We start from the raw sequence: 13,763 nt of genomic DNA, 5'->3' as shown, positions 1-13,763 counted from the left end.
GCCACGCTAGCAGCCTGAACAGCAACTGCGGTAACATCCACAGCTGAGGTTGTGCGCTCGAGAGCCGCCAACCTACCCTCCAGCTGCTGGATGTACCGCAAGGATTGCTGTTTGTCCGCCATTTACTAGCCAGACCCTAGCGCTAGTATTATGTTAGGGTTGGTGGGATGCACCGAGTATATATATGTATTAATAGGTGCGTTCGTAACCCGGGGTCCACCGTGCAGGAGAGGAACCTGCTGCTGGCAAATGGCGGCGCTATATGGCGGTATAAGCGAACTCTGTTAACTCCACAGACTCGCTAGAAACAATATGCTGTGCCCTGTTAACCTCACAGAGGTACACAGCTACCAAACAGAGCAAAACTGTGGTCATTCAGTCAGAGAAACAGGCAAACAACTCCTCACCGGAGGTGTCGGTATTCTAGCGTCTTATTTCAGCTAAAGCCCTGAATACACACATACAAACTCCTCACCGGAGGTGCCGGTATTCTAGAGGCTTATTTCAGCCAAACCCTAACCACATCCAGACATGACCACACTTGCGCTGAGCTCATAGACTTTGGTTTGATACTAGCGCATGGCCGTGCGGCCATGCGAACCTTTTATAGCTGTAGCAGACAAGGACCTTCCAAGTGGTCCAATAGGAGCTACTACAGGGCCTGAGATTGTGACCCCCGACCTCCAATAAGAGGTCCTCCCGTGGGCATGCTCATTGTGTGAAAAGCAGGACTTAGTCCCAGAAAAGCCTGCACACCGCTGACCAGTGCTGGCTACAAAAGCAGAACCTGGAAAGGCAGCAGTAACCCTTTGCACAGTATAAGGCTGAGCGAGACGCTGGGGCCAACTTCACCGCTGAGCAGGCTTCACTGTGGCTGAAGCAGAATGGGCGACTGCAGCAGACATGGCTCGAGATTCCCCCTGTGCAGCGGTGGGAACTCGACTCCTAACAGTCACCTCACCCCCCTAACTCTTCAGCTACTCACAATAAGACCTGACCATGTTATGACCAATTAACTCCATTAGTACTATGTGTACTAGAGCACTACTCTAGGTTTCTATCACAGAGCTCACCTGTGATCTCCCATCCACCATGTGTCCTGCAGCCACCTTACAGGATAAAGAGAGACTTTTTTCTGCTTCCTAGAAGCATTTGAAACTAATTACCTACACACTTAATGCTAGTTACCTACGCACTTGATAGACTAGCTCAGTGAAAACACATCGCTTTAGAGAGACGTTTAATGCAAATGACATATCACGAGACATAGTACCCATTTGTTTAATCTGCCACTCACTGGTATGCTCACGGATATACAGATTCACCTCCCCTTCGCTCTTCTTTTTTTTTTTTTTTCTCCTTTTTTTTCCATATTCTTTACTGTATATTTTTTCATACATATTTTGAAATGAAAAGTAACAATGTTATATGGAATGTTTGCAATAGTAGGTAGGTAACTAGTATCAAGTGCGTAGGTAACTACTTTCAAGTACTACTAAGAAGCAAAAAAAGTCTCTATCTTTAGAGGAGTCAATTATATACCATATTTTTCGGATTATAAAAAGTTCCGGATTATAAGACGCAACCCAAATTTTAAGGAGAAAAATAAGATTTTTCTTTTTAAATGGTGGTGCTTCTTTTAATCCATGTGTTTTATTGTTTACTGGGGGTGGTAGCTGCGGTGAAGCAGGGTCACAGGGTCGCTGCTGGAGGAGGCAGGAGAGGGGTGATGGTGCAGGCCACAGGCTGGGATAAGGGAGTGTTCTGATGTGCGTCGCACCTCTTCGGGTGTCCAGTTATGCTGCTGGTGTCCGCTGCTGTTGGGGTGTCCGGTGCTGCTGCGGCTGTCTCTGGTGCTGCTGCCACTGTCTCCAGTGCTGCTGTGAGGGGCTCTGCCAACATTTTGTGAAAAACCAGAGACTCCCACAGTTCCATGGTTTCCTGTGGGGTGGACTCTGGGAAAATGGCTGCCGGTGGGCAGTGCATGCGCAGATGGAGATCTTGGCACCAAGATCTCAGAAGGTGAGATCTCAGCTGGGAGATGAGATCTTTCACAAAAAGTCATCAGAGCCCCCCACAGCACCAGAGACACCGGCAGCAGCAGCAGACACCCCCACAGCACCGCCGGACACCCTCGCAGCACCACTGGGCACTCCGCAGCACTGGACACAAGCAACAGCACTGGACACCCCCTCATCCCAGCCTGCGGCCTGCGGCAACGGTACCGGTAAGGCATATCCGCATTATGAGACGCACCCCCATTTTCACCCCAAATTTTGGGGAAAAGTGAGTCTTATAATCCAAAAAATACAGTATATACAGTGGGTACAGAAAGTATTCAGACTCTTTTAAATTTTTCACTCTTTGTTCCATTGCACCCATTTGGTAAATTCAAAACAGTTTAATTTTTTTTCTCATTAATGTTCACTCTCTACCTCATCTTGACTGAAAAAAAAACAAATATACAGTACAGAACAAAAGTTTGGACACACCTTCTCATTTAAAGATTTTTCTGTATTTTCATGACTATGAAAATTGTACATTCACACTGAAGGCATCAAAACTATGAATTAACACATGTGGAATTATATACTTAACAAAAAGGTGTGAAACAACTGATATTATGTCTTATATTCTAGGTTCTTCAAAGTAGCCACCTTCTGCTTTGATGACTGCTTTGCACACTCTTGGCATTCTCTTGATGAGCTTCAAGAGGTAGTCACTTGGAATGGTTTTCACTTCACAGGTGTGCCCTGTCAGGTTTAATAAGTGGGATTTCTTACCTTATAAATGGGGTTGGGACCATCAGTTGTGTTGTGCAGAAGTCTGGTGGATACACAGCTGATAGTCCCACTGAATAGACTGTTAGAATTTGTATTATGGCAAGAAAAAAAGCAGCTAAGTAAAGAAAAACGAGTGGCCAATCCATCATTACTTTAAGAAATGAAGGTCAGTCAGTCTGAAAAATTGAGAAAACTTTGAATGTGTCCCCAAGTGCAGTGGCAAAAACCATCAAGCAAATAAACTGGCTCACATGAGGACCGCCCCAGGAAAGGAAGACCAAGAGTCACCTCTGCTTCTGTGGATAAGTTTATCCGAATCACCAGCCTCAGAAATCGCAGGTTAACAGCAGCTCAGATTAGAGACCAGGTCAATGCCACACAGAGTTCTAGCAGCAGACACATCTCTACAACAACTGTTAAGAGGAGACTTTGTGCAGCAGGCCTTCATGGTAAAATAGCTGCTAGGAAACCACTACTAAGGACAGGCAACAAGCAGAAGAGACTTGTATGGGCTAAAGAACACAAGGAATGGACATTAGATGAGTGGAAATATCTGTGCTTTGGTCTGATGAGTCCAAATTTGAGATCTTTGGTTCCAGCCACCGTGTTGACACAGAAAAGGTGAACAGATGGACTCTACATGCCTGGTTCCCACCGTGAAGCATGGAGGAGGAGGTGTGATGGTGTGGGGGTGCTTCGCCGGTGACACTGTTGGGGATTTAATCAAAATTGAAGGCATACTGAACCAGCATGGCTACCACAGCATCTTGCAGCGGCATTCTATTCCATCCAGTTTGCATTTAGTTGGACCATCATTTATTTTTCTACAGGACAATGACCCCAAACACACCTCCAGGCTGTGTAAGGGCTATTTGACCAAGAAGGAGAGTGATGGGGTGCTACGCCAGATGACCTGGCCTCCACAGTCACCAGACCTGAACCCAATCGAGATGGTTTGGGGTGAGCTGGACCGCAGAGTGAAGGCAAAAGGGCCAACAAGTGCTAAGCATCTCTGGGAACTCCTTCAATATTGTTGGAAGACCATTCTCGGTGACTACCTTTTGAAGCTCATCAAGAGAATGCCAAGAGTGTGCAAAGCAGTCATCAAAGAAAAAGGTGGCTACTTTGAAGAACCTAGAATATAAGACATATTTTCAGTTGTTTCACACTTTTTTAAGTATATAATTACACATGTGTTAATTCATAGTTTTGATGCCTTTAGTGTGAATGTACAATTTTCATAGTCATGAAAATACAGAAAAATCTTTAAATGAGAAGGTGTGTCCAAACTTTTGGTCTGTACTGTAGACATTTTTGCAAATTTATCAAAAAAGAAAAACTGAAATATCACATGGTCATAAGTATTCAGACCCTTTGCTCAAACACTCATATTTAAGTCACATGCTGTCCATTTCCTTGTGATCCTCCTTGAGATGGTTCTACTCCTTCATTGGAGTCTAGCTGTGTTATTAAACTGATAGAACTTGATTTGGAAAGGCACACACCTGTCTATATAAGTTCACAGTGCATGCCAGACCAAATGAGAATCATTAGGTCAAAGGAACTGGCCAAGGAGCTCAGAGACAGAATTGTGGCGAGGCACAGTACTGGCCAAGGTTACAACAGAATTTCTGCAGTACTCAAGGTTCCTGAGAGCACAGTGGCCTCCATAGTCCTTAAATGGAAGAAGTTTGGGACTACCAGAATTCTTCCTAGACCTGGCCATCCAGCCAAACTGAGCAATCGTGGGAGAAGAGCCTTGGAGAGAGAAGTAACGAAGAACCCCAAGATCACTGTGGCTAAGCTCCAAAGATGCAGTAGGGAGATGGGAGGAAGTTCCACAAAGTCAACTATCACTGCAGTCCTCCATCAGTCAGGCCTTTATGGCAGAATGGCCCAACGAAAGTCTCTCCTCAGTGCAAGACATATGAAAGCCACATAAGAGTTTGCTAAAAAACACATGAAGGACTCCCGAGACTATGAGAAATAAGATTCCCTGGTCTGATGAGACGAAGATAGACCTTTTTGGCGATAATTCAAATCGGTATGTGTGGAGAAAACCAGGCACTGCTCATCTCCTGCCCAATACAATCCCAACTGTGAAACATGGGGGTGGCAGCATCATGCTATGGGGGTGTTTTTCAGCTGCAGAGACAGGATGACTGATCATTGAAGGAAACATGAATGCGGCCAAACTCAGAGATATCCTGGATGAAAACCTCTTCCAGAGTGCTCTGGACTTCAGACTTGGCCGAAGGTTTACCTTCCAACAAGACAATGGCACTAAGCACACAGCTAAAAATAACAAAGGAGTTGCTTCAGAACAACCCTGTGACTATTCTTGACTGGCCCAGCCAGGGCCCTGACCTAAACCCAATTGAGCATCTCTGGAGAGACCTGAAAATGGCTGTCCACCAACGTTCACCATCCAACCTGACGGAACTAGAGAGGATCTGTTAGAGAGAATGGCAGAGGATCCCCAAATCCAGGTGTGAAAAACTTGTTGCATCATTCCCAAGAAGACTCATGGCTGTACTAACTCAAAAGGTTGCTTCTACTCAATACTGAGCAAAGAGTCTGAATACTTATGATCATGTGATATTTCAGTTTTTTTTTAATAAATTTGCACAAATTACTACATGCCTGTTTTCTTCAGTCAAGATGGAGTGCAGAGTGTACATTAATGAGAAAAAAATGAAAAAATTTAAAGGGGCCTGAATACTTTCCATACCCACTGTGTATATACAATATATATATATATATATATATATATATATATATATATATATATATATATATATATATATATATATATATATATAGTATATACAGGGCAAAAATGCATAGAATCGTAGAATCATAGAATGTTAGCTAGACGGGACCCTCCAGTGTCATCATGTCCAACTCCCTGCTCAATGCAGGATTCACTAAACCATCTTAGACAGACGTCTGTTCAGCATCTGTTTGAAGATTTTCATTGAAGGAGAACTCACTACCTCTCATGGCAGCCTTCTCCACTCATTGATCACTCTCACTATCAAAAAACTTTTTCTAATATCTAATCTGAATTTTCTCTCTTTCAGTTTCAATCCATTGCTTCTCGTGTTTCCATGTGCAAATGAGAATAAGGATGATCCTTCTACACCGTGACATTCCTTTCAGATATTTGTAGACAGCTATTAAGTCTCCTTTTCGCCTTCTTTTTTGCAAGCTAAACATTCCCTTTTAACCGTTTCTCGTAAGACATAGTTTGCAGTTTGCTCACCATCCTGGTTGCTCTTCTGTAAGCTTGCTCCAATTTTTCTATGTATTTTTTAAAATGAACTGGACACAGCATTCTAAATGAGGCCTGACCAAGGAGGAGTGGAGGGGGATAATTACTTCACGTGATCTAGACTCTATGCTTCTCTTAAAACATCCCAGAACTGAGTTTGCTTTTTTTTGCTGCTGCATCACACTGTTGGTTCTGCAATGTCCTCTGCTAACACTTTATATCCTCTAGGATGTAATTCATCTGAACCAGGAGATTTAAATTCATTTAAATTAGCTAAGTTTTCTCTCACCATGTCTCTGTTTATAGTGTGGATTATTTTCTTGCTTCAATAGCACTGTGAAGATCAGTTGATGTTACAATTGCTTTCACAGAGAACACAAAGTAAGGAATTTAAAAGTTCGGCCTTCTCAACATAATTTTTGAGCACATCACCCTTTTCATCCTGTATACTCCTATAGCATCTTTGGCTTTTCCTTTGCTTTTAACATACCCCCCCAATCCTTTTTTATTCTTCTTGGTCTCCCTGGCAAGCCTCAGTTCAATACTGGCTTTTGCTCTTCTAACTCTTGCCCTGCATTCCCTGCAGACACAGCATTATATTTGTCTTTAGATATGCCCCCCTCTTTCCATTTGATATACCGTATATACTCGAGTATAAGCCGAGATTTTCAGCCCAAATTTTTGGGCTGAAAGTGCCCCTCTCGGCTTATACTTGAGTCACGGTCAGCGGCAGGGTCGGCGGGTGAGGGGGAGAGGGCGCTGAGGCATACTTACCTGCTTCCGGCGCTCCTAGCGCTCCCCCTGCCCGTCCCACGGTCTTCGGGTGCCGCAGCTCTTCCCCTGTTCAGCGGTCACGTGGGACCGCTCATTAGAGAAATGAATATGGACTCCACTCCCATAGGGGCGGAGCCGCCTATTCATTTCTCTAATCAGCGGTGCCGGTGACCGCTGATAGAGGAAGAGGCTGCGGCACCGAAGACCAGCTGTCCGGGGGAAGGCGCGGGACGCCGGGAGCAGGTAAGTATGTCATATTCACCTGTCCGCGTTCCACACACCGCGCGCAGCTCTGTCTTCCCGGCGTCTCTCTCTCCGCACTGACTGTGCAGGTCAGAGGGCGCGATGACGTATATAGTGTGCGCGCCGCCCTCTGCCTGATCAGTCAGTGCAGAGAGACGCCGGGACGGGACGCTGAGGAGCTGCAAGCAAGAGAGGTGAGTATGTGTTTAATTATTTTTATTGCAGCAGCAGCACAGCTTTCTATGGCACAGCTATGGGGCAATAATGAACGGTGCAGAGCACTATATGGCACAGCTATGGGGCAATAAGGAGCGGTGCAGAGCACTATATGGCACAGCTATGGGGCAATAATGAACGGTGCAGAGCACTATATGGCACAGCTATGGGGCAATAAGGAGCGGTGCAGAGCACTATATGGCACAGCTATGGGGCAATAATGAACGGTGCAGAGCACTATATGGCACAGCTATGGGGCAATAAGGAGCGGTGCAGAGTACTATATGGCACAGCTATGGGGCAATAATGAACGGTGCAGAGCACTATATGGCACAGCTATGGGGCAATAATGAACGGTGCAGAGCACTATATGGCACAGCTATGGGGCAATAAGGAGCGGTGCAGAGCACTATATGGCACAGCTATGGGGCAATAAGGAGCGGTGCAGAGCACTATATGGCACAGCTATGGGGCAATAAGGAGCGGTGCAGAGCACTATATGGCACAGCTATGGGGCAATAAGGAGCGGTGCAGAGCACTATATGGCACAGCTATGTGGCAATAATGAACGGTGCAGAGCACTATATGGTACATCTATGGGGCAATAATGAACGGTGCAGAGCACTATATGGCACAGCTATGGGGCAATAAGGAACGGTGCAGAGCACTATATGGCACAGCTATGGGGCAATAATGAACGGTGCAGAGCACTATATGGCACAGCTATGGGGCAATAAGGAACGGTGCAGAGCACTATATGGCACAGCTATGGGGCAATAAGGAACGGTGCAGAGCACTATATGGCACAGCTATGGGGCAATTATGAATGGTGCAGAGCACTATATGGCACAGCTATGGGGCAATAATGAACGGTGCAGAGCACTATATGGCACAGCTTTCTATTGTACAGCTATGGGGCAATAATGAATGGTGCAGAGCACTATATGGCACAGCTATGGGGCAATTATGAACGGTGCAGAGCACTATATGGCACAGCTATGGGGCAATAATGAACGGTGCAGAGCACTATATGGCACAGCTATGGGGCAATAATGAACTGTGCAGAGCAGTATATGGCACAGCTATGGGGCCATAATGAACGGTATGGTGCATCTATTTTTATTTTTGAAATTCACCGGTAGCTGCTGCATTTTCCACCCTAGGCTTATACTCGAGTCAATAAGTTTTCCCAGTTTTTTGTGGCAAAATTAGGGGGGTCGGCTTATACTCGGGTCGGCTTATACTCGAGTATATACGGTACATTTCTTTTTTCATCTTAGAAAGTGTTTAAATTGTGTTCATCCATCCTGGTCTCTTTAAATGCCTCCAATTCTTCCTTCTTTTTGGGATTATTACTAATTGTGCAGTGAGAATTTCATTTAGCAAAATCTCCCATAATCTTCCAGAATTTTGTTTCCCATGGAATTCTTTTTAATGGAAAATTTAACCAACAAAAACACCTTTTTTTACAGAATTCAAAGTATATGACAGACTGATTTCTCTTGAACACTGAAAGACGGAATTAGATTTCTTTATTGTGCAAATAGTAGTTGACAATGTCCCTAGTGCATAAAATGTAGCACAAATATGTTACGATACATAAACTTATGTTTTTCAGGTTTCCTTGAACAAGGATTACTAGTGAAAGATACTAAGAAGTTAAAAGAATTTTACACAAAGACTATGCAGTTTAAATATGACATGTTATCACTTTTGCCAACTGACTTGGCCTACTTTAAAGTGGGTTTTATTTATCCAGAACTACGCTTCAACCGTCTGTTACGTTTTGCTAGGATGTTTGAGTTCTTCGATCGCACAGAAACTAGAACCAATTACCCGAATATGTTCCGTATTGGAATCCTTGTTCTTTACATTTTAATCATCATACACTGGAATGCATGCATTTACTTTGCAATTTCTAAAGCCATTGGGTTTGGAAATGACACATGGGTCTACCCTAATATCTCTCATCCAGAATATGGCCGCCTTTCACGAAAATACATTTACAGTCTCTACTGGTCAACGCTCACTCTTACCACTATTGGGGAGACACCTCCTCCAGTCAAGGATATAGAATACATCTTTGTGGTGTTTGACTTCTTAATTGGTGTTCTGATATTTGCCACCATTGTTGGTAATGTGGGATCTATGATTTCAAATATGAACGCATCAAGAGCAGAATTTCAGTCCAAGATTGACTCTATAAAGCAATATATGCAGTTTCGTAATGTATCAAAGGATCTAGAAGCCAGGGTTATAAAATGGTTTGACTATCTATGGACAAATAAAAAAACAATGGATGAAAAAGAAGTCCTAAAAAATCTACCAGACAAGCTGAAAGCAGAGATTGCAATCAACGTCCACTTGGACACTTTAAAGAAAGTTAGAATCTTTCAAGACTGTGAGGCTGGATTACTGGTGGAGTTAGTCCTTAAGCTAAGGCCTCAAGTGTTCAGCCCTGGTGATTATATTTGTCGAAAAGGAGACATTGGTCGGGAAATGTATATTATTAAGGAAGGTAAGCTTGCTGTTGTGGCAGATGATGGCATAACACAGTTTGTAGTCCTAAGTGATGGAAGTTATTTTGGAGAAATCAGCATACTCAACATAAAAGGAAGCAAATCGGGGAACAGAAGGACAGCTAATATTCGAAGTATTGGTTATTCTGATTTGTTCTGTTTATCCAAGGATGATTTAATGGAGGCGCTCACAGAGTACCCAGAGGCTAAGACAGTACTTGAAGAAAAAGGGAAACAGATCTTAATGAAAGATGGACTTATTGACGAGGAGGCCGCAAAGGCTGGGGCTGATCCAAAGGATATACAAGAAAAAGTAGACAAGCTGGAAACTTCTTTAGACAGTTTACAGACAAGGTTTGCCAGATTACTAGCTGATTACAACTCCACACAACTAAAACTGAAGCAAAGAATCACTAAAGTTGAAAAGTCGATGCAAGTTAAGGATTTAGGCACTGACAACGTATCTGAAGGAGCAGACAGTGTAGCAGAACCTGGCAAGGAAGCAGACAAAGATAAATAAACTGATGTATTGAGCTTTTATTTGTCAAGTGGACATTGTTTTATACATTATTTATATTTGAACTGCATAGAATTTCTTATTTTGGCAAGCTTAGTCATTTTTCAGCTTATACAGGGTAAAAACATTTTTTACATATTTTCTTCAATAAGATATTTTTGTAAAACAAGAGCTTTGAGACTTCTTTAGACAATAACATGATGTACAGATTTATCAGTACTGTTCCAATGGCATTTGTTGTAGGACTGAATAATCACAGACACCGTTACGTTTTAAAATTTTTAATAAATTGATATTGGTCTTGGTACACTCATATGGTAATATTTCAGGAATATTTGTCACATATAATTGCTATTTTACTCAGCTATGAACACATACCTTTTAAAGGAAGCCATTAAAATGGCATGGGTATTAAAGGGAATCTACAATCAGGTTTTAGCTATGTAATCAAAGAGCAGCATGATATACTGGCTGAGAGTCAGATTCCTGTTATGTGTCACTTACTAGGCTGTGTGTTATTGTTTCAATAAAATCAGGGTTTTATCAGCCAGAGATTATCACTAGGCGTCTCTTGCCTTCTAGTCAACAGCTCTGTGCAACCATGTTCACACCATTGATTAGTAGCTTTCTGCCAATGTACATTGTACACAGAAAGCTGTCAATCAGTAGTGTCAGCGAGGTTTTCCAGGGCTCAGTATTCAGAGAACTGCTAAAGCTGCAGCAGAGAAAACAGGGTATGTTTCCACGTGGTGTATTCCGAGCACTTTGGACGCAGCGGACACCCACCCCATCCAAAGTGCTGCCGGCTTTTGTACGCGCGGTGATTCCGCATGTGTTCATTGAATCATGCAGAATCACCGCATCCTATACGTAGAATGGTGCTATTTATCTTGTGGGGACTCTGCATCTCTGCAAGATAAATAGACATGCTGCGAGATATAAAGACACGCCACATGTGCGTATACGGAGGTCTGCCACCTGCGTCTCTGTACGCATAGTGGATATGGGATTTCATAAAATCCCATCCACTATGCTGCAACATCTGGCCGCTGCGGATTGAACGCTGCGGCTGCACGCAAAGTCTAATCAGCAGCAAATACACCAAATGGAAACATACCCTGATTGTAGCAAAATAACAGCATGCAGACCAGTAAGTGAAATATCACACAGATCAGGATCTCAGCCCATACATCATGCTGCTCTCAGATTACGTAGAAAAATCAAGGTGACAGATTTCCTTTAAAGTACTCAATGGTGGCATTTTTAGTATTTACTCATTGCTCTACTAAACACTATACACCAAAGACTGCTTTGAAAAGAAAAAATTGGTATGTAAACCAATTATCCTACCTATTGTCAGTTCATAATGGCGTGATGGTTTGTGGTTTTACAGGGTTCATGCTAATTATGATGGATCTATTATGATACATACGATCCATTATATATTGTGAATCATTAGTATTTTTCTTTCAATCGCTGTGTTCTTTCTATATGCTGTATATTTTTATTGAATAGAATACAGCAGCATATTACACTATTCTGACCATCAAACAATTGGAGAAATCTGTCAGAAAACACCTAATACAAGTGTTAAAAGAGCCTAAGTAACTGTAAACTTGAGTGCTAAAATCTCCAGGCCACATCTGCTGAATGCCCTGATATCTGCTATTATGGTTCTCCTATGAAGTCCAGCCACGTTCTGGACTTCATAGAAGATGATGACTTTTATTATTCATTGTAGTAAATAGTGCAATTTGAATCATACCCTTTAAAAATATAAAGAAATGTAAAAATTTTTAAAGTTTTACACATACTGTATAGTATTACCGATTCCATATAAGTCCAATCCATAAAGCTTAAAAAAAAAATTGATATTTGTTTTTGTTGCTGCAAAAGCAAATCAAAACATGGTATGCATCCAAAAATAATAGTATTCAAAATTCTATGTCTTCATTGACAAAAAATAGAAAAGTTGTGGGTCTCAGAAAATTGCAACCAAAACAAAATACTTTTTTACAAAGTTCAGAATTTTTTTAAGCAACTAAAATAGTAAAAAATTAATTCCCCATGCTATTGTACTAGCCTGAAGAATCGTGTTGAACTGTAATCATTAATTCATAATTAGCTACATAAAAATTAAACTGAAAAGACAATGGCGGAATTTCAACATTTTTTTAGATAAATAAACATCACAATTTATTTTCCATTTTACTTGTACATTATATAGTAAACTGAATGGTGTCATGCACAAGTATAACTCGTCCTGCAAAAAAAGAAGCCCTCATATGTCTATGTTGATGGAAAAACACAAATGTTATGGCTCTTTTAAAATGGAGAGGAAAAATGAAAAAAACTGTAAAAAAAAATTGGCTGCATCCTTAAGCAGTTAATAATTTGGCAATTTGGTCAGATGTCATATATAATAATTATAATGTAATTCATTGAATGTTCTTCAAAGTTCATGAGATGAGATGCTGTATTTCAAGAAGCTACCATATGACTACGGGAGCAGTCAGACAGCTGTATAATTCTGACCGACATCGGGCTGTATAATTCGGACCGACAACGGGCTGCATTACTTGGACTGGTCGGGGCTCTACCAATCCAAATGTGACAGCTGCATAGAAATATATGAAGGTGTCACGCTTGGATCGGGAGAATCACCGGCTAGTCCGTGCATTGTGGTCCGATATGACGACCTGCGTCCATTAACTGATTTGTGTGCTGTTTTTCCAAATATAATAACATATGTATATTTATGTATATTCATTTAGAACAATACTAAAATATTAAAGGGCTTTTACACAAGTATATATACTCAAATCATTATTAAAATGCCTTTGGTAAAAAATAATTAATGTACCATATTTTGTAAAATATTATGCCCTCGGGTTGCATTTAGATTTCTCTAGGATAGGACTGTTTAACCAACCGTTATTTAGTAATAAAGTGCGATTGAATATGGGAATTTTTTCTTTCTAATTTTCTATGGTAATATAAGTAAATACTGTATGCCATGTTTACATCTTATAAATCTTGCTTAGCTCTAAAGGCTTAGCCTTAAAGAGGTTTTCCACTACTATTTCACTTCCTTTTATATGTCTTTACTCTTTCTAAATATCAGTTTTCTAATGTACTCCCATTACCTACCCTGCTCCTGTAAGCTCATCTTTGTGCACCATCTAGTCTTCTGTTGTGATTTTGCTATTTCCTGTCTGGAAACTAGAATTTAGCCATTGGTATGGAGGGGGGGACATCTATGTGAATGTCATAAATCTAAGCACACATGTGTAGAAGTGGTGGAGCTGGTGGTTTGCTCCCTGACACTCTAAGGGGTTAAATGTATTTATGTTCATGCTTGTTGTCGAGGGTAACAACAACTAGGGCTGCAGTCTAACCTAGGCAGGGTAATCTGTAATGGCCGACCCAGTCTGGGG

General features: G+C 41.8%; 1 protein-coding gene across 2 annotated transcripts in view; it reads left to right on the top strand.

Annotated features, from left to right (window-relative positions):
• Positions 1 to 13,331, top strand: part of CNGA3 (cyclic nucleotide gated channel subunit alpha 3) — a 124,355-nt gene extending 111,024 nt beyond the window's left edge. For both annotated transcript variants that reach the window (XM_077296862.1, XM_077296861.1), the window contains one exon: positions 8,909 to 13,331. In XM_077296862.1, the coding sequence (XP_077152977.1) occupies positions 8,909 to 10,329 (1,421 nt within the window). In that variant the 3' untranslated portion in view covers positions 10,330 to 13,331. The remainder of the gene's footprint in view (positions 1 to 8,908) is intronic.
• The last annotated feature ends 432 nt before the right edge of the window (positions 13,332 to 13,763 follow it).

This window comes from Ranitomeya variabilis, chromosome 3 (assembly GCF_051348905.1).
Source record: "Ranitomeya variabilis isolate aRanVar5 chromosome 3, aRanVar5.hap1, whole genome shotgun sequence".
Classification (NCBI taxonomy): domain Eukaryota; kingdom Metazoa; phylum Chordata; class Amphibia; order Anura; family Dendrobatidae; genus Ranitomeya; species Ranitomeya variabilis.
Note: the sequence above shows the minus strand (reverse complement) of the source record. Positions and strands in the feature narration are given on the sequence as shown.